The 21,346-nt window shown below is 39.8% G+C and overlaps 1 protein-coding gene across 5 annotated transcripts in view; it reads right to left on the minus strand.

Annotated features, from left to right (window-relative positions):
* Positions 1-21,346, minus strand: part of CTNNA2 (catenin alpha 2) — a 1,127,693-nt gene that overhangs the window by 767,906 nt on the left and 338,441 nt on the right. For all 5 annotated transcript variants that reach the window (XM_036931099.2, XM_036931097.2, XM_057497052.1 and 2 more), the window contains one exon: positions 11,482-11,648. In XM_036931099.2, coding sequence (XP_036786994.2) covers positions 11,482-11,648 — 167 coding nt within the window. The remainder of the gene's footprint in view (positions 1-11,481; positions 11,649-21,346) is intronic.

Below are 21,346 nucleotides of genomic sequence, written 5' to 3' on the forward strand. Positions count from 1 at the left end.
GGGAATCTAGTAACCACAATATTGCTCTTTTGATTGCATATTAATGATACCAAAATTAAAAAATTAAAAAAACCATAGTGTCCTGCACATGTAAATGCTCCATATATATGGTACTGAACTAAACTGTACAAAAATTAAAGTAAAAGAAATGTGTATTCATGTATGTTTATCCAGATGTACATGTATAATTTTCACTGATTTGTAACCTCATATACACTATATGAAATAAGTAACGTTATTTTTTATAAAGATTCATACAAAGTTATCAAACTTGTATAAATAAGGTATGCGGTGCTGGCTCTTTGAATATTGGCAAAAATAATATTAACACAGATTTATTTTCTGAGCTATGATTCTGATAAAAGAATACATACTTCTAATTTCAAATAGGAACAAAGCATATTTTTGAAATAACTTCTTGAAATATCTTTAAGAAGCAAATGTGGAATTTAAGTAGAAATTCTAGAAACCTTTCAGAGGAGGAAGTGGTTTACAAACAAAAACTGGAGGAACTCCTGGGCTGCTCAAAGGTTGAGACAATTTGAATCTGAAACTAATCTTGGCAACATCTCTGAAATCTGGAACTGAAGGGAATGTAATTTTTGTTGTTGTTAAAAGTTTTTTTTTATACTGTTAATGTACAATTACTTGAACAACATTATGGTTATTAGACTCCCCCTATTATCAAGTCCCCCCCACATATCCCATTACAGTCACTGGAAGGGATTGTAATTTTAAGCTGCATTTATACACTGCCATGCAATAGAAAGAAAAGATACTGAGCTTTGAGAAGCAAGTGCCTCTGAAGTTTTGTTGTCATACAAGGTTGTATTAACTGGGGTGGAATGACAGCAAGCGGGCCTCCTTAACAAGGGGCTCGGCTTCCAAGTTCCTGCAAACACTTCCACTGAACTTCCCCAGAGTAGCCTTGCACTTGAAGGATGAATTTCACTAAGAATCCCTTATTAATTGAGAATGATTGTAACTTTAATGTGGGGACACTTTAAGGCTATCCTGCCTATGGACTCAATTAGAATTAAAACTAAAAGATATTACAGTGAACTAATCCACCGAGCCATTGTTAGTCAGGTTGCTTCTTGGCAGAAATAACTGTTATCAGTGAAAACAGCCAAGAACACAATACTGAGTGGATAAGGCACAAGACAGGTATGTGTTTGCACAATCAAAAGTTCTTAAACCTGAAGGGAGCCTAGTAGAGGTGCCTCAACTGGTACAGGCTTCTGATGGAGGTGACAGAAAAGAGAAGTCAGCTCTGAAGGAATAATGAGAAATGCAGAGAAGACATGGGACCAACTGCAGAATTGTGATTGGCTCTTATAGTTTGGAGCAAATCAGACATTATACTGACAGTTATTTGTTTGCCAATGCAGATATCAAATGGCCACTAAAATGGCTGGGAAAAGCCATAGATTAATACAGATCTGACTTATAGAGATACACCTTCGTTTTAAACTTGACATAATCATAAAGGTAGCAATTCAATATCCTTAGCAAGTTTCACTGAGCAAAGGAATAGTGTATACAAACCATTAATAATGGATATCATCAAACCTTTTCCTCCATAGATATGATAATACCATCCAATTTACAAAATAGGCTAACTCATTTTATTAAGCAGAGAGTTCTAGCAAGCAAGGGAAGTTGTTTAGAATGGTGGTAATCTAGACTACACATAAAATTAAGTTTCCATTCTCATCTTATATGGAAATTCTGCATCTTATTTTCTTCCTAATTGTAAATATACAGAATGATTATTTAACTCCTCAATTTTCCTCTTTCCGATTCCTACCCAGGCTCTAATAATCCTCAAGAAATAGAAAGAATATAGTTGAAAAAAGGACTGTTCTTTTTCAGGATGTTTTCGGGGATTCAAATCAAATTACATTTTCTGGTATGGAATGGCCCATTTAAAGCACTTTCATAGTTTAATGAGAATCTCATACCTTAAATCTTTAAACCAACAAATCAGTAATGTCTCACTTTATCTAACAGATTTATAATCATCTTAACATAGCTATCAACAGCATCAGTGAGAGGAGAATTCCTGGCAGTTAATTTGTTCCTGCTGCTTATTTGAGTTGTAAATCTTTTCTCAGGACATAAAAAACTGGTTCCAGGGAATAGAAAATAATTATGTCAGAGGGAGCTAAATCTCATATTTGTTTTCTAAAGTATATATAAAACAGGCTTCTTTCCAGTTGTTAATCAGACCAATTTGGGGTATTTATTTTGTTATGTTACACACAACTTTTTTTCTCAATGGTTTTCTCTGAAGAATCCAGATGCCTCTTTGAATTTATGTAACTAATTCAATGAAGTTCTTTTTCAAAAGAAACACCAATGACAGGTCTGGCTCTGTAAAGGCAGACAGTCATACTTAATAGTTTTTATCTAGAAGGATCTGAGAGATCACCTAGTGGGAAGTTCTCACTAGAAAGATGGTTCAGAATCTGGCCAAAGTCCCACAGAAGAGGAGGAAATGAGACCAAAGTCTGGATTATGGGCACACATGCTGATTTTAGATAGATGAGAGAGAGAGAATACAATAGAATAGAAAGTTGAAATGACACATGGAGAAGAAAAAAAGAGAAGAGCAGTGATCAGGCACTTTTTAGAAGTCAAAATTAATATGGAAATCAAGTTCCTGTTTTTGAACAGAGCCAATGATCTGTTGTTTTTTCTGGGCATCTGGGAAAAGGAAATTGACTCGTATAAGCTAAACACACACCTTAAAAGGCAGTTCTTAGACAGATGAGGAGCCCTGTTTAAACCTTTTTACTGAAAACCTTTACAACTTACCCAGGCCCCACAGTGAGGGGCGTAAGTCGGAATGTGTCAAGAGGCCCATGTTCGAACACCAACTCTGTCATTTGTCTGCTCTGTGACCAAGCACAAACCATTTATCTTTCTGACCTTCAGGGTCTTCACTGATAAGATTAAAATAATAGTGTCTATATACTACACAGGGTTGTTGACATAATTATAGGACATAAGAAACTAAGGAAAAAAGGTATATAAACGGAAAATATGAAATAAGATGGCCATGAAGTTCAAATATAAAATATAAATGTGCTAAATGCTAATTAAAAGACAAACTCTCATGGCTTTTACAAGAAACCCAATAATGTTATCTTTAAGAGGCAATTTAAATAGTAAGATGCACAAAATTGAAAAAAAAACAAAAAATGAAATCTCCTATACTCATGAATTTGAAAACCTATGTGAAATTGATAAATTGAAAAAATATAAAATACCAATGTTGATACAAAAACAGACTCTGTATCAGTCCCCAGTTGCCAATTTTTCTGTTTGAAATTGCACTTCCTTACTTAGATATAAGAGGGTAGACTGAGAATCCATTTATTCATTAAATACTTGCTAAGCAAGTACTAGAAGCTTGGCAGGCATTTTAGACCAACAAATGCTTCAGAAATGGAAAGACTTTCCTTTCTACCCTTTCCCAAATAAGCCAGGCATATCGTGTATGAAAAAGAGAAAGGAAAAGAAGCAGCAAATACTTAGCAGAGTGGCTGGCGAGAATTAGGAGATCCTTAAACAGAGATACTGACATGCAAGAAATAGCTTTCCTAAATAATTTTGAAGAGGAAAGTCTTCATCTTACTCTAGGAATGTCTGCAGAGGACAGGGGACTGGAAGACGAGGAGGACACAACATAGAGGACATAAGCAGCGGACTGCCAGTGACGGCTCTGGGAGGGAGCGTGGTGCTCACAGAGGAGATGTTATAAGGAGGCTTGGGAGACTGCGGGTCCTGGGGGTGGGCAGCTGTTTCCAATAAGCTGATGAAGGCTCCCTCATAGGCCGCTGGCATCTCCTTGCTCATTAAGAATGCCCTCGTGATCTTGAACATTACAGACACCTGCTCTCGTCCCAAAGCCCAGCAGGGCCTATGGACACCTAAGCAAGACCCATTCCCTCAACCAGGTATATTCTTGTCCTCAGTAATGGTAACCCTGAAGGCTGAACAGTTGAAGACCGAAAATTCTAGAAAAACATTAAAATTTCCTTCATAATTAGTGGATTTAGATATTGTTTTCAGAATGTGACAAATTGTGTTTTAAGGGTGTGTCACTTAGAACTCTTAAAATCTTACTGCTCTCACATAGCTTGTTTAAAACAGCCCCAACCCCCATTCTTTAGCAAGCCTGCCTGCCGGTGTTGGTTGGTGGCTGTGTCAATCGCTTTGGACAGACTCTGTATCAGTCCCCAGTTGCCAATTTTTCTGTTTGAAATTGTACTTCCTTACTTTGATATAAAAGGGTAGTCTGAGAATCCATTTGTTAATTAACTATTTACTAAGCAAGTACTAGAAGCTTGGCAGGCATATGAGGATGGAGAAACTGTTGCACTGAGGGGTCTGATCCCTCCCCACCTACGCAGTGTGATCTGGTTCTCCCCTTGAGGTTTACTGTCCATACCAGTGCATAAATCATTGCTGTTAGGATCATCATTTCTGTTTGGACAGACTCAGTCCAGAGTCCTACTATGGGCACCCAGCTGATTGAATTTTAAGTGACAATGATGAAACTATTTAGTAAGTCATACGTAACTCTCTTGTTAGGATCTGGTTTTACAACTACATTAAAATATTATCTTGGAAATACAAGTTGGCCAAGTGAATTAACTAATTAATTAATTAATGTGAGAGTCTGTGGCTTACTACTTTAGTTCCTTAGTCATCCATATACTCTGGTTTGACCATTAGTATGTCAGCATTATTTTACTTTATCTTTCTGCCTCCTTCCTGATTAAAGGCCTATGCTGGCCTTCCTGATTAAACTTTCTTTCCTTGATAAGTGGCCCTCCTTGATTAAATTTTCAGTTTCCTTGCTAACAAGTGAAGAAAATTATTCCATCAGAATGCAAGAATGATTAACACTAGAATCATTTCTTCTTAATATGCCCTGTTTTTCCCAAGTTATTTTCAGTTTGTGCAAGAAAAATGATCCAAGCCAGTGGCACTGGGTACTTAGTTCCATAAGACATTGTTCTGAATGGTTTACATGTATCTAACTGATTTAGTCTCCAAAACAGCTCTTTGAAGCTGATAGTTGTTTATTTCTGTTTTACAGAGGACAGACTGAGGTCAGAGGAATCACAACTGGCCTTGGAATCTCACGGCAAGTGAGGCAGGAGCCTCGGCTTGAACTCAGGTGGTTTGCCCCAGTGTCCACGCTTTTAACTCCTGGGCTATGCTGCCTCGGTTTCCCAGAAAGGAAGGGTTTACAAAGCTGATGGAGTCTGGGTTTGGATTATGCACACTCATTAAGAGCCTTGCCCCATCTTATCAGTCTCCAACTTCTAGTTGTGCTACCTCTTTAATAGCTCTAAAATCTGCCCCTTTTTCACAATATACACCACCATGGCCTTCGCTCAGCTTTTCTGTTAATGACCGGATAATTTCAATCACCTTTTAAAATCTGTCTTTGCTTGGGTTCACCCCTCTTCTAATTCCTTCTGCACATTGCTACCAAATCTAAATCACAGATATGATTCTAAAGCTTCCAACTGCTCAATGGCTCCCCATAATCCATGCATGCAGTCTAAATGAACTGGCAGAGTCCACACTGATTATCATGTTAGGCAAGACACTCCACACCTGTATCTCCTGGTATGTCCAGCTTTGTTCCTGCTTCTCCTCACCTTACCCTCTATGTTTCAACAATGCAGAAACCCGAGCTATTGTGAACACTCCTTTATTGTCAACAGTCCATCTCCCTTCTTCCAGCAAGAGCTCCCTATTTGCTTTTGTGCCATAAACCTCTCTGTCCCTGGACCAATTATCAATCCAAATTCACACTGCCGCCTGCTCTGTGAAACCATGGTGGGGCCTTTAAACCTTATTCCTTTGCCACTGGGCTTGATGTTAAGGAGAGAGTGCTTGCAGCAACGAAGGAGGAGAGGTTTTGTGTCTTGGTTCTGGCATGTTCCTTTAACAGGCTCTGCAGCAGGGGTAGCTTCTCCAACACCAGGTGACCAGCAGCATCCCTCAGCAGCCTCCACCCACCAGTGATTCTGTGGTGGAACACCCCTGGTAAGACAGCTCTCCATGAGCAGTTTCTCCTGATGCCCTAAAGGGAAGATTTTCAGCAAGTTCCATTAGTTTGTGTGGCACAGTGACCTCCCAGTCATCTGGGACCAAAGGATGTCTGGACCTCTGCCCTGTTGGCAGGTAGAGGAAGGAGTGGAGGTTTCCATGGACTGTCCTCAGTCCTAGGAGCAGCAGCTGTTTCTTATATCTGCATTTCTATATTCCTTAGAGTTCTCTTTACTCTTTACTAGCCAATCCTCTTACTCTAACCTGCAATTAGAGTTAATAATTCTTTACACTAAACTTTCCCTGCTCAAATAACTGTGTAGTTTTGTTCTTACTCTTGCACAGAATGATACAGCGCCCAACTCTTTGGCTGAAGTCAACCTTTTTTCCAATCACACTCAACTCTAAGTCCCCAGCTTTTGGGTTTGAGCTTGTGATCCCAGCCTCTTTACTCCAATCCAGGCAATTGGTGCAGGGAAAGGCACATTGCATTCAGTTCAGTGAGACCCAATCCTGAGACCTCCCTTTCCCAGCTGCATCACCCTGCCTCATATTATCCTCAATGAACAACACTTTTTGGTTGAAATGATGCCATCCCAGGCTTGTGGATGAGAAGGGAGATGAAGAGTGCGGGCCAAATTAAGAAATCAGCACATCCCATTCTCGCTAAATAATTACCTTAGAGATATGTTCCTGATAAAGTGGCCGACAAGACTGACAGAATTGTGGAACTTTTATTTGAGTTATCAGGGAAGAGAACTCCCTCTTTCTTGCTTTCTTTAGTCTAGGATAATATAATACTAAGAGTGGTTACCAGCTATCTTGAGACTATGAGAAAAGGGCCCACAAAAAGAGCCATCTCTGAGGAAAAGAAGATAGAAATCTGGTCCTTGTCACATCTGTATGCCTTGATCAAGCTGTGCCTGAAGCTAAGTACCTCTAAGCTTTTAGTTTGAGCAAATATATCTAGTGAGCCAATATATTCTCTTTTTAAAAGACCAGATTAAGCAGGGTTTCTGTTATTTAAAACAGAAAAACATCCAAATTGTTATGTTTTCCTTTTAGGAAAATTTTCCCAGCATGCACTGTGCTCTTTCTTAATGTCTTCGCCATTTGCCTACAACGTTTTAAAAGCAGGAGCTGCATCTTATTCACCTTTGACATTACATATCTTGGCTCCCAAAACTTTATTCATTCATAGCATCTTGTATGTATCAGAAAGGATAGTAATAAATAAATTCCAAACAACCCACCAGCATGAAGTTAATGCCATGATAGCTCTGACAGAAAAGCTATGCTAAGAACCTGGGCAGGGATTTCTACCTTTAAAATAAGAGAACAAAACCAAGACTACTGACAAAATAATAAGTTACAAAGCACACACAACTATGTGATGCTAATGTCATGAAAAGCACAGGTTATATTAAAGTCACCCTGTCTCATCAATGTCCCCAAACAAGAAGGAAGCAGTGTTAGACTTGGATCCTGCTTGCCACTAAGAAAATGTGACTTTGCTGAGAAGCTAAGGGGTTGTTGTTTTCTATCTTAAAGTTTCACTGTCTGAAGAGAAATTCTGAGATAATAAAGGACATCATTACTGCACAACCTAGACTGAAGACTGAAGAAAGGTGATTGTTTTTTCTGACACACATGTCTAGATGAGTTTATGTGTATAATGCCATCATCGATGCTAAGGATTGACAATATAATTTGATTATATTAATTCAGAGTCTAGGGAAAATAAAATAGCCCTGTTCCTGATCACTGATTGAAATGCAGGATTCCTTTAAAAGTATTTAGTGCCACATATCACACTAACATACTGACAATATCAACTAATTGCAGGATACACCAGGTATCTGGTTAGGGAATCACTCACCAGCAACTTCAATAACAAAAGTGAATATAATTCAGTACTTCTTAATGGTGTCTGATGTGCAAATGATTAGCTTTCTCAGGAACAACAAACTCCCACTTTGATGATGACTCCGTTTGGAAATATATGTTACCCACTATTCCATCACAATCATCCTGGGTTTGGAACAACTACAACAGCAAAAACCTTTTGAAGTCATGTGAATCCGTCATATCATATTTTCAAAAAGAGTTCAACCATTAAAGCACATACAAATACTTGCATGAGAGAACAAGTAGCTTAACACGGACAACTAGAATAACTATATGTTACATGAAATGATGGACTCTTCAGCAGTCATAGAAACCTGAGTTTCCAAATACAATTTTAAGGCAGCAGAATACAAAGACCTAAATACTTCAAGATCACACAACCTGCAGAGAGCTCCCAAAACTTTATTCATTTTTAGAGGATGAATGCTCTTTACCCACGATTATGCAATTTACCAACCATTACCTATTGGGGTGCAGGGCAGAGAATGGAGGTGGATATTTTCAGAGAATACATTGACTATCCTTCATCTACTCAGTGAGTTATTGATGGAAAAACATAAATACAAGTTTCCGATAAGAAGACAATGCTCTCTATGTTCCTGTAACTTACTCAGAAATGACAAAAAAATCAATATGTGGAAAGAAAAGCAATACAATTTTTGGCATATGGCCTAAAAAATAAGAAGTAAAGTACCATGTGTAATGCTTAAGGGTAAAATAGCTGTGCAGTGGTTAACATGGCAGGAAACCACAGGACTCACCACAGGGTGTTTACCCAAGGAAATTATTTTTTCATCCTAAATTAAACACTAATAGATACTTGGATACAACACTCATTTACAGGAAGATGTGCTTCTGTGGAAAAGAACAAAAATTGTACAAAGTAGAATGATGCACCATGCTCATGTGTAACAGATTGTTGACACATTGTTTTTTTCTCAGGGGGGTAGGGGGGGACTAGCCCCATGATATGAAACCCTTACAGACCTGAACCCAAAGTGTGGCAAGGGCCACACAACCTGACTAGTCCCGGTAGCTCCAGAAACTGTAGTTCCTCCATCATTCCACGAGATGGAGACATTCTACCACAGCTGTTCACTCAGAGGCTCTGCTCTAAGGAGACCAAATGTGTTGTTTAGTCTACAGTCAATTTTACTACTGACAACCTGACAGGACTACTTAATATTGCTGGGTTGACCTTTCCATGATTTTGTGCTATATATATATATATTTTTTTTAACTTACTTTAATCCACTGTTAGGAAGAGAATACAATTCACTCCACATTAAGGGAGGCTAAGCGATATTATCAGCCAAGAGCACTAGTCAAAACAAGTGGGTAGACAGGTGGGCTTACAGGCAGCCCCTGGCCCTACATCACACCGCAGGCCCAGATTTCATGGGCACCCTGATGTGGGCAGTTCAGGGTGAATACCTAGCCGGTCACCACTCCAGGAGTGGCTGAACACGGCCTCCTGTGGCAGGGAACACTGACACATGGGACACAGAGTTAACTTCTTCCGGCTCAGTCCTGCTCTCCCCTGAAAAAAGGAAGCCTGTCCATCCGGGGAAGATCTTTCTTAAAATGATACTTAGCAGGCTGCAAGGGAAAGATACCAACATTTTTTCTCCAACACACTTGACAACTAAGTAATTGCCGCCTAAAAGATGCATGTAACACAGGCACGGCTGGAGGAATGATAAGCCCTATTGCCTTCTGCCAGAAGCTCCAGGGACCTTACAATGGCTACACAATGGCTACACGGCCATTTACCCAACACTTACTTTTGCACCAGACTGTGATCAATGTTTCACAGGAATTTCCCCATTCAAGCCTTCCCACAACCCCGAGGGCTGTTCTGTCTTTAGCCCCATAGTAACAGATGAAGTGTCTGATTGAGACAAAAGAAGGTTCCATACTGAGCTATGACATGGCTGGCAAGTAGACATCAAACCAGGATTCAAGTTCATCTTATTGTGGTGGCCAAGGGTTGATCATAACGTTCTACTGCCCCTCAGGAGCCTTTGACATAGGTACAGTCTCTCCTCATCATGCTCACCTCATCCAATCTGCAAGGGCCCTTCCTGCCTTTGAGGAGCTATTCTCTGAGAAAACCTGAGAAGAACTGCCAGGCAGGCTCTGCTTTGTGTACCCTGTCCTCAGGCACCCGTACAGAAGCCATGAAGAACTATATCTCACCCTGTGGCTCATGACCATGGAACTCAGGCTGGAGATATTGGAATGTGAGGCCTTTCACAATATTGCCAAGTTTATACATAACTTGGAAATCTTACCTCCTTGACTGGGGTCAGCTCAGGTAAGACCCTTACCAATATTTCTGAGAGAGAATGCTTGTGTTTTGGAAATTTCTCAATCAACCTCCCTACTGAACAAACCTGGGATGGTGAGGTGAGAGCACGTTCTCATTATTCAGTTCCTAGCTCACCTGCCCCCTCATTGTTCACTGCACTGACAAAGAAAGTAAGACCTGGGCGGAAATGTGTAAGCCAGGAAGAGCCAGAGCTATGGAAACTGCCAGCAAAAGGTTGGTTCCCAAAAGAAAAGCCCGTGGTCACACCCCACCATCTAGGGACATGGCTCAGTCCAGGGTTGCTGCCAATATTCCAGTAACAAGATCCACTGCGGGCATGGAATACTCTCTAGCCAGAAGCCATGGTCCTAAGCAAGTGAGTTACATCACCTTAGTTCAAAGAGTTGAACCATTCTGATTGCAAGGAGACACCAATGAGCAATAAGGAAAATGGAGGAAGACCTAGCTATCAAGGGCTGGACGGCTGCCTTGGCCTCTGGGCCAGTGAAATGTGTGACCGAGACAGGAAACTAAAGAGTTAAAAGGAACCAAGGAACCATGCCAGGACTTATGTAATGAGGACCTATGAGTTGGTGGAGCACATCTATGCCCAGGACCCACTCCAGGTATGTCTGATGTCAGGTTTGTTGCAACGAGATTGACTCTTGCTACCGGAGGTGCGGAAGGGGCTTGTTTTGATGACCAGACTGAAGCAGGTTCACAGACCATGATCCCACAGGAGGCAAGGTTGGCACAGGTAACAAAATACACTTGAACACATGATCCAGTTTAAGGTGGGTGCAGATGGTTATTTGGCCAGCTACCTGAGAGAGCTGGCCTCGCCTGAATCGCCACACAGACGGGCACTCAAGACAGGGAAAGACAGCTCCTTGCCTGCAGCTGAAAGAAGGCACTGTTTTTGTACTCTTGAGAAGTAAGGGTGGGGGATTCAAACTCTATTTTAAGAGAAGGAAAACAATTCAAATGCATCATCTACAACTTTTTAAATATATTACTGAATATAATTTTAGTATTAGGAAGTTGGGGGGTATACCCCTGGGGTGGGTGAGTGACCTGGTAAGACGTGAAGTGCCCCTTGTACAGGACAGTGCGGTAATGTGCATGGCCGATATTGTCCACCACACAAGTAAGTTCTGGTAAGTTCTACACACAAACATACGTACAATTTTCAGATGAGATAAAAGTCTCATGACATCTGCCATGTCCGCCAGGATGAGTAAGCGCGTTACAGCTGATAGCAATGCCCTCGCTGCCCGCACCATGGTGCCACGCTTCACCGACGAGCACGGGTCATCAGCAAACTCGGAAGAGGCGACACGCATGGTCTCACCTGGAAGACAAAGACGGACAGTCATGTGGGTGGATGGCCAGCCCAAAGGCTGCCAATCAAGAAGATCTGTGGGTGGACAACGATGGTGCTCACTGCAAACCTCCCAGAGCCAGGCGGCCCCTCTGCCTCTGCTGTGCCGCAGGACATTTCACAGCAGACACATCAGGGCATGTAGACCAGGGCAGTGGACAAGCATGGTGTCCATGTCACACTGAAGTGTGAACCTATGCTTTTAGCATCAATAAGGCATATAATCCAATGTGTCTAATAGTTGGGATGAATTTGCTTCAACCTTAATCATTCTCTCTTCATTTCCCTTGGAACTAGTGGTACTTACTAAGCAGCTAGCTGAGGTCACCGGCAGTTGAGGTACAAAGTCAACTGCTCCACAGAGGAGTGAAACTTAACACTTGGCTTCTTGAGTACTGTGTTCTTAAGTGAGCTAATCAGGCAGTAAAAGACTGCAGAGATACCCAAACCTAGTCTTTCAATACTCTGCAGGTTATTCTCTAATCTAGAGAACAAACATTTATAAGAAAATTGAACCAATTCAACAAATATTTAAGCACATTTGTGTCAGCTAATAAGACTAAGCTCTGGAATTATGAAGATGACTGACAACACCCTGGTCTCAAGAAGTTCAACATCTAAGAAGGAAAGATACTGTGAATACATACTCATAGAGCGCTTACATGCCATAATAGGCACATGATTAAGAATACAGGCAAAGGAGAGGAGGGAGACCTTGCTCATTCAGTGTGAGGCTGGGGAAAGACTGTCAACTTCGACACGTTTTGAAGAACTAAGAGGTGTTCACCAGGAAGACAGAGGCAGGAAGGGTGCCTTAGTCCACACAAATACTTTGTGAGGCCCCGAAACCTGGACCAGGATGCAGGGCAAGGAGGCTGCAGTCATGTGAAAGGCACCGTGGGGAAGGGTATGGGGGAGACAGGGGACCATGCTTAGAACCCCATGAAGAGATCTGGACTGTGTCCTCAGCTGGAAGGGAAGTACATTAATCAATTTTTATTTTGGCCACATTGCAGAAAACTGGAGGAGACAAGTCTAAGGCAGAGAAACCCAATAATAGGGCAAATGCATTAGAGTATGAGACCAGGGAAATGGGAATGCGATACAGAGAGGAAAAAAATACTAATGAGATCTGTATCAGAGAAACTACAGATCTGGGGGCTGATCAGATGTGGAGACCAGAGGGAAGGTGCAGTTGATGGTGAGCACTGACATAACACAAGCCTCAGGCACACACTTGCACAAGAGGGACCCCGGGAGTGGGAAGCACAGGGAGACCACTCATCAGGATGAGACTACTCCCACAGCAACAGGGCGGATAGCCACCACGGCTAGAGGGCTGGGAGAAAGCACAGTGAGGCTTCCCACAACAGAGTGTATACAGGGGCACAAAAGCTTCAATACACTTTAAGAGTGGACTTAATATGACTGATTAAATTAGGGTAAAACAATTCATTCAATATCTTATTTATAGAAATGATTATTTCTCATCTATTAATCAAAACATAGCTCTTTTAAATGAAGTCAATTATATCACCGAATGTCTGTTCATCCTGTAATTTATCCTAAGGTAAAGAGGGAATAAATAAACAAAAACCTCTTACCATTTTATAGGCAGGTCAGAATACAATGTATTTTCTCAGTTAGTTATAGTTATTTAAAACCTCATAGCAACACTTTTTATACTTGGGAAATGTAGGTGTGTAAGGAAATGCATTGCCTGAAGATCTTTAAGAGGTCACCATACACAATAAGTGCATTGTCCTGCTGACCAGCCTAGTCTTCATGCTTAGGCACAATCAAATAGCTTACATAACAGCAGCATATAAGAAGTTTAAAAATCCATTACCAAACTGACACAATGGTGAATTTTCAAGATGTATGACCCTAGAGGACTAAATAAACTTTAAGGTAGAGGATGGCAATTAGGAGGTACATATTCAGTCCAAGCACCCCACCAGTTCAAGACATCAATCTCTTCCCTTCCCTCCACCTCCCCCCACTAAAAAAGGCTCATTAGCAGATATCTGTGTGCTGTGGAGGCGTCTACCTCATTTTCACCCTGTATGGTGCAGCTAGAAAAAACATACACCAAGGCTAATCTACTGAAACATTGGGAGGGTCACCACAGGTAAAGACGGACAAATTTGTCAGTGGTATTCATGGGTGAGTCAGCTGCTGTTGAAATGGATCCACTTACTCAAGGAAAGGAGATTCTATTCTGCCTATGAACATAGGGACCTACACGGTTGATCCCAAATTCTGCAGGTAAACTGCGACGACCCATAGCTTTGGTAAGAGCCGACCACCCAGGTTGGGCCACTCTCATAACCAAGGGCCCTGAGAGGAGGGTCCAGTCTAACCCAGTCCTCCACCCCGACTAAGCCTGTGGCAGAACAATGCCTAATCAAACAAAAATTCAAGTTTGGGTTTTCACATAGTCGTTCGGTATAATGGCACTTCATCCAGATGCTGACCAACACTGCTTCAAAAATCAGTGGGTGGCCCACAGCAGTGCAGAGTCTTGGGTGGGGCTAATCAGCCTGGAGCCCGTGTGGGCACGACGGAGAGCTGCTCAGATGTCCATGAGAAAGAAAGGGCGGGGCGGGGGGGAGGGAAGGAGATTGAGGGGAGAGAGATTCACACAGGTAAACGGGACTATGCAAATGAAAATCTCATGCTAAATTCTGAGATCATTTTAAGATACAGAAGATGATTTAACTCGATTTAAATTAAAACTGAAAACTCATTTTATGCAGATACAAATGATTTCATGTTGTTAAAAGATTTTAAAGGAAAGACAATCCGAAGTTAACTACGACTTCAATGTGTTTTATATCCCTGTAGTTTGGGATTACTGAATTAAAACGGAAATCTATATTGCAAAATGTTGAGTGAGTTTATCAGGATAAAATTAGCTATTTCCTTAGGGAGCTGCTTTTTCTAGAAGACTAAAATATTTAGTTAAGAAATAGCATGCATGTGTAGGAGAGGGAAGGGAGCAGATAGCAATCCTGCCTATTTCTTTTATATATACACTCTTATATTCAATCTCATTTACTTGATAACAGACTGAAGCTCGCAGCAGCGTTTCTGTGGTAAAGCCTTTGAAGTCCTCATATTTCTATCCACCTGCTGCCAAAAAGAAAATTAACATCTCCAAATAAGTGACTGAGGGGAAATAATAATTAGTATGTATAGAGTGCTTTTATATAAATATTTAGCATGTAAATACTGTTCTAAAAGCTTTACATATATTAACTCATCATTATTTTTAGTTTTTATTGTTAGTCAGGATTCTCCAGGTTACCAAACCACCACTCAGAGAATCCTAAGTAATACAGCTTTCAATTCTATTCCATTGTTCCATATATCTATCCAAAGGCCAGTAACATAAAGTTAGTATCTATGTAGTTTGGCAGTATTTTTTTTTAACTAAGGTATCATTGATATACATCTTATGAAGGTTTCACACGAGCAACATTATGGTCTCAACATTCACCCATATTATCAAGTTTTCCCCACTGCACTGCAGTCACTGTCCATCAACATAGTAAGATGCGGTCATATTTGTCTTCTCCATGCTATACTGCCTTCCCCATGACCTACCTATATTGTGTGTGCTAATTATAATGCCCCTTAATCCCCTTCTTCCTTCCTTTCCACCCACCTTCCCCCACCCCTCCCCTTTGGTAACCGCTAGTCCCTTTTTAGAGTCTGAGCCTGCTATTTTGTTCCTTCAGTTTTGCTCTGTTGTTATACTCCACAAATGAGTGATATCATTTGAAACTTGCTTCCATATCTTGGCTTTTGTAAATAGTGTTGCAATAAAGATAGGGGTGCATGTCTTTTCAAATCTGGGTTCTTGTTTTCTTCAGGTAAATTTCTAGGAGTAGAATTCCTGGGTCAACTGGTATTTCTATTTTCAGTTTTTTGAGGAACCTCCATAATGCTTTCCACAATGGATGAACTAATTTACATCCCCACCAACAGTGTAGGAGGGTTCCCCTTTCTCTGCATCCTCACCAGCATTTGTTGTTCCTTGTCTTTTGGGTGTTGGCCATCCTAACTTGTGTGAGGTGGTATCTCATTATGGTTTTAATTTGCATTTCCCTGATAATTAGTGATGTGGAGCATCTTTTCATGTGCCTGTTGGCCATATGAAATTGTTCTTTGGAGAATTGTCTGTTCAGATCATCTGCCCATTTTTTAATTGGGTTATTTGCTTTTTGGGTGTTGAGGCATCAGAGTTCTTTATATATTTTGGATGTTAACCCCTTATTGGATATGTCATTTATGAATACATTCTCCCATACTGTAGGATGCCTTTTTGTTCTGCTGATGGTGTCCTTTACTGTACAGAAGCTTTTTAGTTTGATGTAGTCCCATTTGTTCATTTCTGCTTTTGTTTCCCTTGCCCAAGGAGATGCATTCAGAAAAATGTTGCTCATGTTTCCATTCAAGAGATTTTTACTTATGTTTTCCTCTAAGACTTTTATGGTTTATGACTTACATTCAGATTCTTGATCCATTTTGAATTTACTTTTGTGTATGGAGTTAGACAATTATCCAGTTTCATTCTCTTGCATGTAGCTGTCCAGTTTTGCCAACACCAGGAGTTGAAGAAACTGTCATTTCCCCATTGTATATCCATGACTCCTTTATCATATATTAATTGGCCATACATGTCTGGGTTTGTATCTGGGCTCTCTATTAACTCATTAATATTAAAAAAGAATTAAGTTCCAAACTTACAAGTAATTAAACAGATAGTAACTTCACTCAGTGTGGTGAGCATTTTGTAATGTATATAATTATTGAATCATTCTGTTGTACAGCTTAACTAATATATTTCATATCAACTTAATTTCAATTAGAAAAAACAAAAAAAATCCCAAAGACTTTAGAATCACATACTGGCCCCATCCCAACTAGTACTAAATACGTGAGCATGGTCATTACTCAACCTTTATGTCTCAGTCCCTAAAGGGCAAAATAGGGGTGTTAATAGGGGTGACAGCTACCTCACAGGCAGCCTTAGGATTAAAGGTTAGAGCTGATGCATTCAAAGGACCCAGCACAAGGCTTTACCCTTAATGGGTCTAACTCATTGCTCTCATTAATACCACTGTTACCACTATCTCTACAACCCTCTCCAATATAAGAAGAGGTGGTGAACTCCTGGTTAAAGATTTGAAAGTGTAGTTTTTGGTTGATTCTACTCCATATATACACAATAATTCAGAAGCAAGAAAACATCTGACTAATAAAAATACCTACTGTTTCAAGGCAGAATATACCCTGCCCCCTAACAAATGGCTCTGGTGTTTGACTTTCAAACTGGTGCTTGTTCTGGTTCTTATGCTACCTTGGAGGCATTGGGGTGGACAGACAGTTGAACATAAGCTTGAGTTACTATCAATTCAAATGTGGAGTGATGCAGGAAATCACTAATAACTAGAAGAGAGGACAACATGATGAGGACAGATTCTCTGGAGTAGAAATGGCATTTCGGAAGCAGATCATGAATCAAAACGGCATGAACATCATGTGGCTCTACTTTTGAAGCATAAGCCTGCACACTAGATAGGCATTTTTAAAATACCAGACAAAGGAATTACTGGAAGACTGTGAGAAGCAAGGAAAAAGGTATGGTGAAAAACTAGGTTCAGAGAACACAGGGTGAATGTAAGGGAAAACTCAGAAATGTTGGTGGTCCTGGATGCTAATGAAGATTTAACTCGTATTTTCATTGTACTCTTTGAGCAACGGTAGGTACAGTGCTTATCCCTAGAATCAAATAATGGAGGGTAGAACTAGAGTAAGGATGAAAATTTAAAAAACTTCAAGCCACTGAGAAAATGCAATGAAACAACAAGAATAACACTGGATAGGGAGAGAAATTTCTATGTACCTACCAGCAGCAATCAGGGAACATTTGATGAGTTATCTTTCAGAAAGTTCTCTGCCTATATGTTTAACCAGCAGTTACCATATGTAATATCTACAACAGCATAGTCCTCTTCATCTAATTACATAAGTTGTCTTGTATCTATTGATACTTAATACTCTATATTTTCCCCCATTACAGAATTCCAAGAGATGAGAGAAAAAGAGCAGTAAGTTCCAATCATCTTAGCTATAATTTATTCTCTTTTCACAATAACCTACACTTGCTTGAACGCTTTCCACGTGTATTTTCCTTGAGGTACAAATCAAAGGATCCTGAGCAACGGATCCTGTACAGCATTGCTGAAAATGCAACATATTTTTAGAGAAAAAAGCAAGATTAATGGCATATAATACTTAACCACTACTTCACAAAGGCTTGGTTAGTTCTGTTCACCAAACTGTGTTACCTTCATTGAGAAACACTCACAGAGCCAGTTCAGGAGTAAACATAACAGAATTTAAAAATGGCAATTGAGTAGAGGATGCAAAAACATTTGTTTATATATCTACATCTGTACCTGTAGTATGAGCTGAGACTAGTACACTATTTTGTTCACTTAGCAGAGTATTATGAGGAAGGAAGGAAAGAAAGGAAGAAGGGAGGGAGACATTTATCCAATTATTCCCAGGCTCCACCACTCACTATTATCTCCTATCAAGCTGACTGTCTGTGCCTGCATATTCTCCATTATCTAATTACAGAATCCCTAGATATGAGAGAAAAAGAACAAAACGTTCCAATCATCTTAGCTATGATTTGTCCTCTTTTCTGGCTAATATTTGAGTCTTCACCTCTTTCCCAAGAATGTAAGTGTAGTCAGAGTACAGATCATAATTGCAGCACATTGGTATCTTTATTTCTGGCAGTTAACATGTATTTGACAAGGTGAATTCACTCCATAAATATTGGGAGAAGCAGAGGAAGGCCAGCCTAGCACTTTATGTACTGAAACATATCAAACTGAAGCTGAAGCAAGGAGAAAGGACAAAAGAGACCCTGAATACTATGAATTTCTCAATGACATAATAATAGGAATATGTTCTTTTTTTTCTTTTAAGTTTGGACTCATGAATTCAGGAAGCAGAGGGAGACTATAAGGTTTGAGAAAGGCAGGTGCTAGGAAGTGGCAACTCCTTTGCTTTTCCTTTGTTTTGCCCACATAGGCATTTGTTATCCAGAGGGGGAAAGTGTTAAAACTTTTTTTGGAAATAATCAAGAACTTGAGGGAGCAATGTATGCACTTCATCCCAGGGTGGTTATGACTCAAACCTAAGATTAGGTGATAAGGTCAACCATCAGATTTTTTTCACTGAGGCTCAGAAATGATGAAATCATGTATTTTAAAAAGCAACATGTGCATTAAAATAAGCTCCCTCCTGCAGACCCTTTTAGTTCTAGCACTGAGCATCTACACCAGTGGTTGGCACAGTTCAAATCTTTCTATTCCCCAAAGCAAGGTAATCTCTAGTCTAAATATGTCTTAGAAGAAAGTCATATATATGTATGTGCGTGCATATATATATATTATGTGTATGCATTTTCTATATACATACGTAAGGCAAGCATCATGCAAGCAACATCAAAACCATGTAATACTATGAAATGAGATTGCTGCCTTTTCCTTTGTCATTCTACCATGGATAGTAGACTCCATAGGCTCTTAATCATTTTCATTTTCCCAAGGAGTTCTTGGAGCAAACAATAAATTCCATGGACAGTGACAAATGCTGATGGGCCCAGGGCCTCTTAAATGACTGTGAGTTGGAGAACTTCTGACCTGGGAGGAACCTCTGCAGGATTGTTCAGTACCTCATTCTCCTCTTACATATAAAGACACCGATGTCAAATGGCAAGTGACCTACAGGAGGTCAGGGAGCGGGTGAGGCCAGTATCCAGTCCCCTGACATCCCAGTCAGGGCCTTTTGCTAAAGCCCTACAGTGGCTGAGAGAACAACGACACACACAGTAACACCAGCATATTAAAACTTATTCGCCACCTAACAAATCCCAAAATAACCACATGGCTTTGTTACAACCCTGCCTCAGTGGCTTGAGAAACTCCAAAGATAAATGTACACTCTCATTTGGTCAGGCTCAGAGTTCTTCGAGGTGGAGTCTGTTTCACTGCAATTTCCCCCATCAAGATATGTTCAGTGTGCAAAAGTACTACAAATGTCAGTAACTGATGATGAAGTCTATTGAATGTTATGAGCTATTAAACATCGTTAGAGACAGTAATGCACCACCTTTCAGAAGGCACAGATCATTAGGCATATGGATTTTAATTATTTCAGCTGTAGCCTTTTCCTGGGTTGGGAGGAGAGGGTGTAGGGCAATTTTGCACTGTTGTGGCCAGAAAGATCATCGAGTTGCAATATGGCACACTTCATAAATGAGACTTATGCAAGAAGCTCTTAAATGTAGCAAGAGCCCACATTCCTTAAAAAGGTGAACATTGTCTTGGGCTTGAATGCAGTGGAAGACCATAAACTTTGAAACATTAGACAGTGATGTGCTAAGCTTAAGAGAAAAATGCAGTATAGAGTATCAATATTGAACCCAATATCATTTAATGCTTTTTATAAAATAAAGGGAAAAGAATTGATGAACATGTACATTTCATTGTGCAATAAATGTGTTTCTGAAATGTGTACTATATCAAGTACATAATTAAAGAAAGCCTATTGTAAGTTAGTTTGTAAAGCAAATAAACAATAAATTATCTTGTGTACAAGTCCAAAATTTCAGTAAGCCTGTTTATGTAAGACAAGTCTCTCCCTAAAATGCATACTGCTAACTTACTCATATTCTAAAGTCAATAAATGTTTTATTGATCAGTATCTTTATCTACAAGCATGATCACAAATAAAAACCCACTGAAATGTCAATAGACTGATAGAATACTTCGTAGTAGAAATGTGAGTTCAAAAACCTTTTTAATGTGATGAGGGAAGAGATAATGCCACCATTGGCATCTAGATGGGGCAGCAGAAATAGAATGATCATTACAAAATTCAAATGTAGAGGACACTGGTTCCTCTAGCTAATTATGATATTGATAAGGAAATACAGAATAGGGGCAATGGAGAAGAGAGATCTAATGTCCAAATTCCAGAATTTAAGAATATCTTGGAAGATATCATGCAGCCTAAGTCTTAGCAGATGCAAAATCCAGATGTGCCCTCTAGGACAAAAACTGTGTGCATTCCTAGGAATTTGAGACAATTTGAGACAGCTCTAATTATTAACATTTTTTCTTCAACTGTTTGGTCTTTGATACACTCTTCTTAACCACACATAAAAATCTAATCCTCTCCTCAGCAGGATAGATCTGGAGAGATTTTTTTAAAGTGCCTCTAAAGAAAAGGGAAATGTCAAAACAAACATTGATCAGCCACTGTCCCAGAACTAATGTTGTATATGAATTATGGAAATGACAACTAACAAAAAGAAACGAACAAACAATTTCCCGAAGGTTTCTAAAGATTAAATACCTACTAACTAGTCATTCAAATCAGGATGATTTGTTTGTTTTTAAATGACCTTTCAAGCAAATTCATAGTGTAAGCATGAAAGGGGTTGCCAATCAGCTTTGGAGGGATCAGAATGGTTTCCGACATGTTGTAAAAACAATTGATAACTAGTCATTCTGATCTATTTCAGGATCTGAATTTCTATATATATGTGAAAGGCATTGAATATGAGTTCACTGGTG

This window comes from Manis pentadactyla, chromosome 2 (assembly GCF_030020395.1).
Source record: "Manis pentadactyla isolate mManPen7 chromosome 2, mManPen7.hap1, whole genome shotgun sequence".
Lineage (NCBI taxonomy): Eukaryota > Metazoa > Chordata > Mammalia > Pholidota > Manidae > Manis > Manis pentadactyla.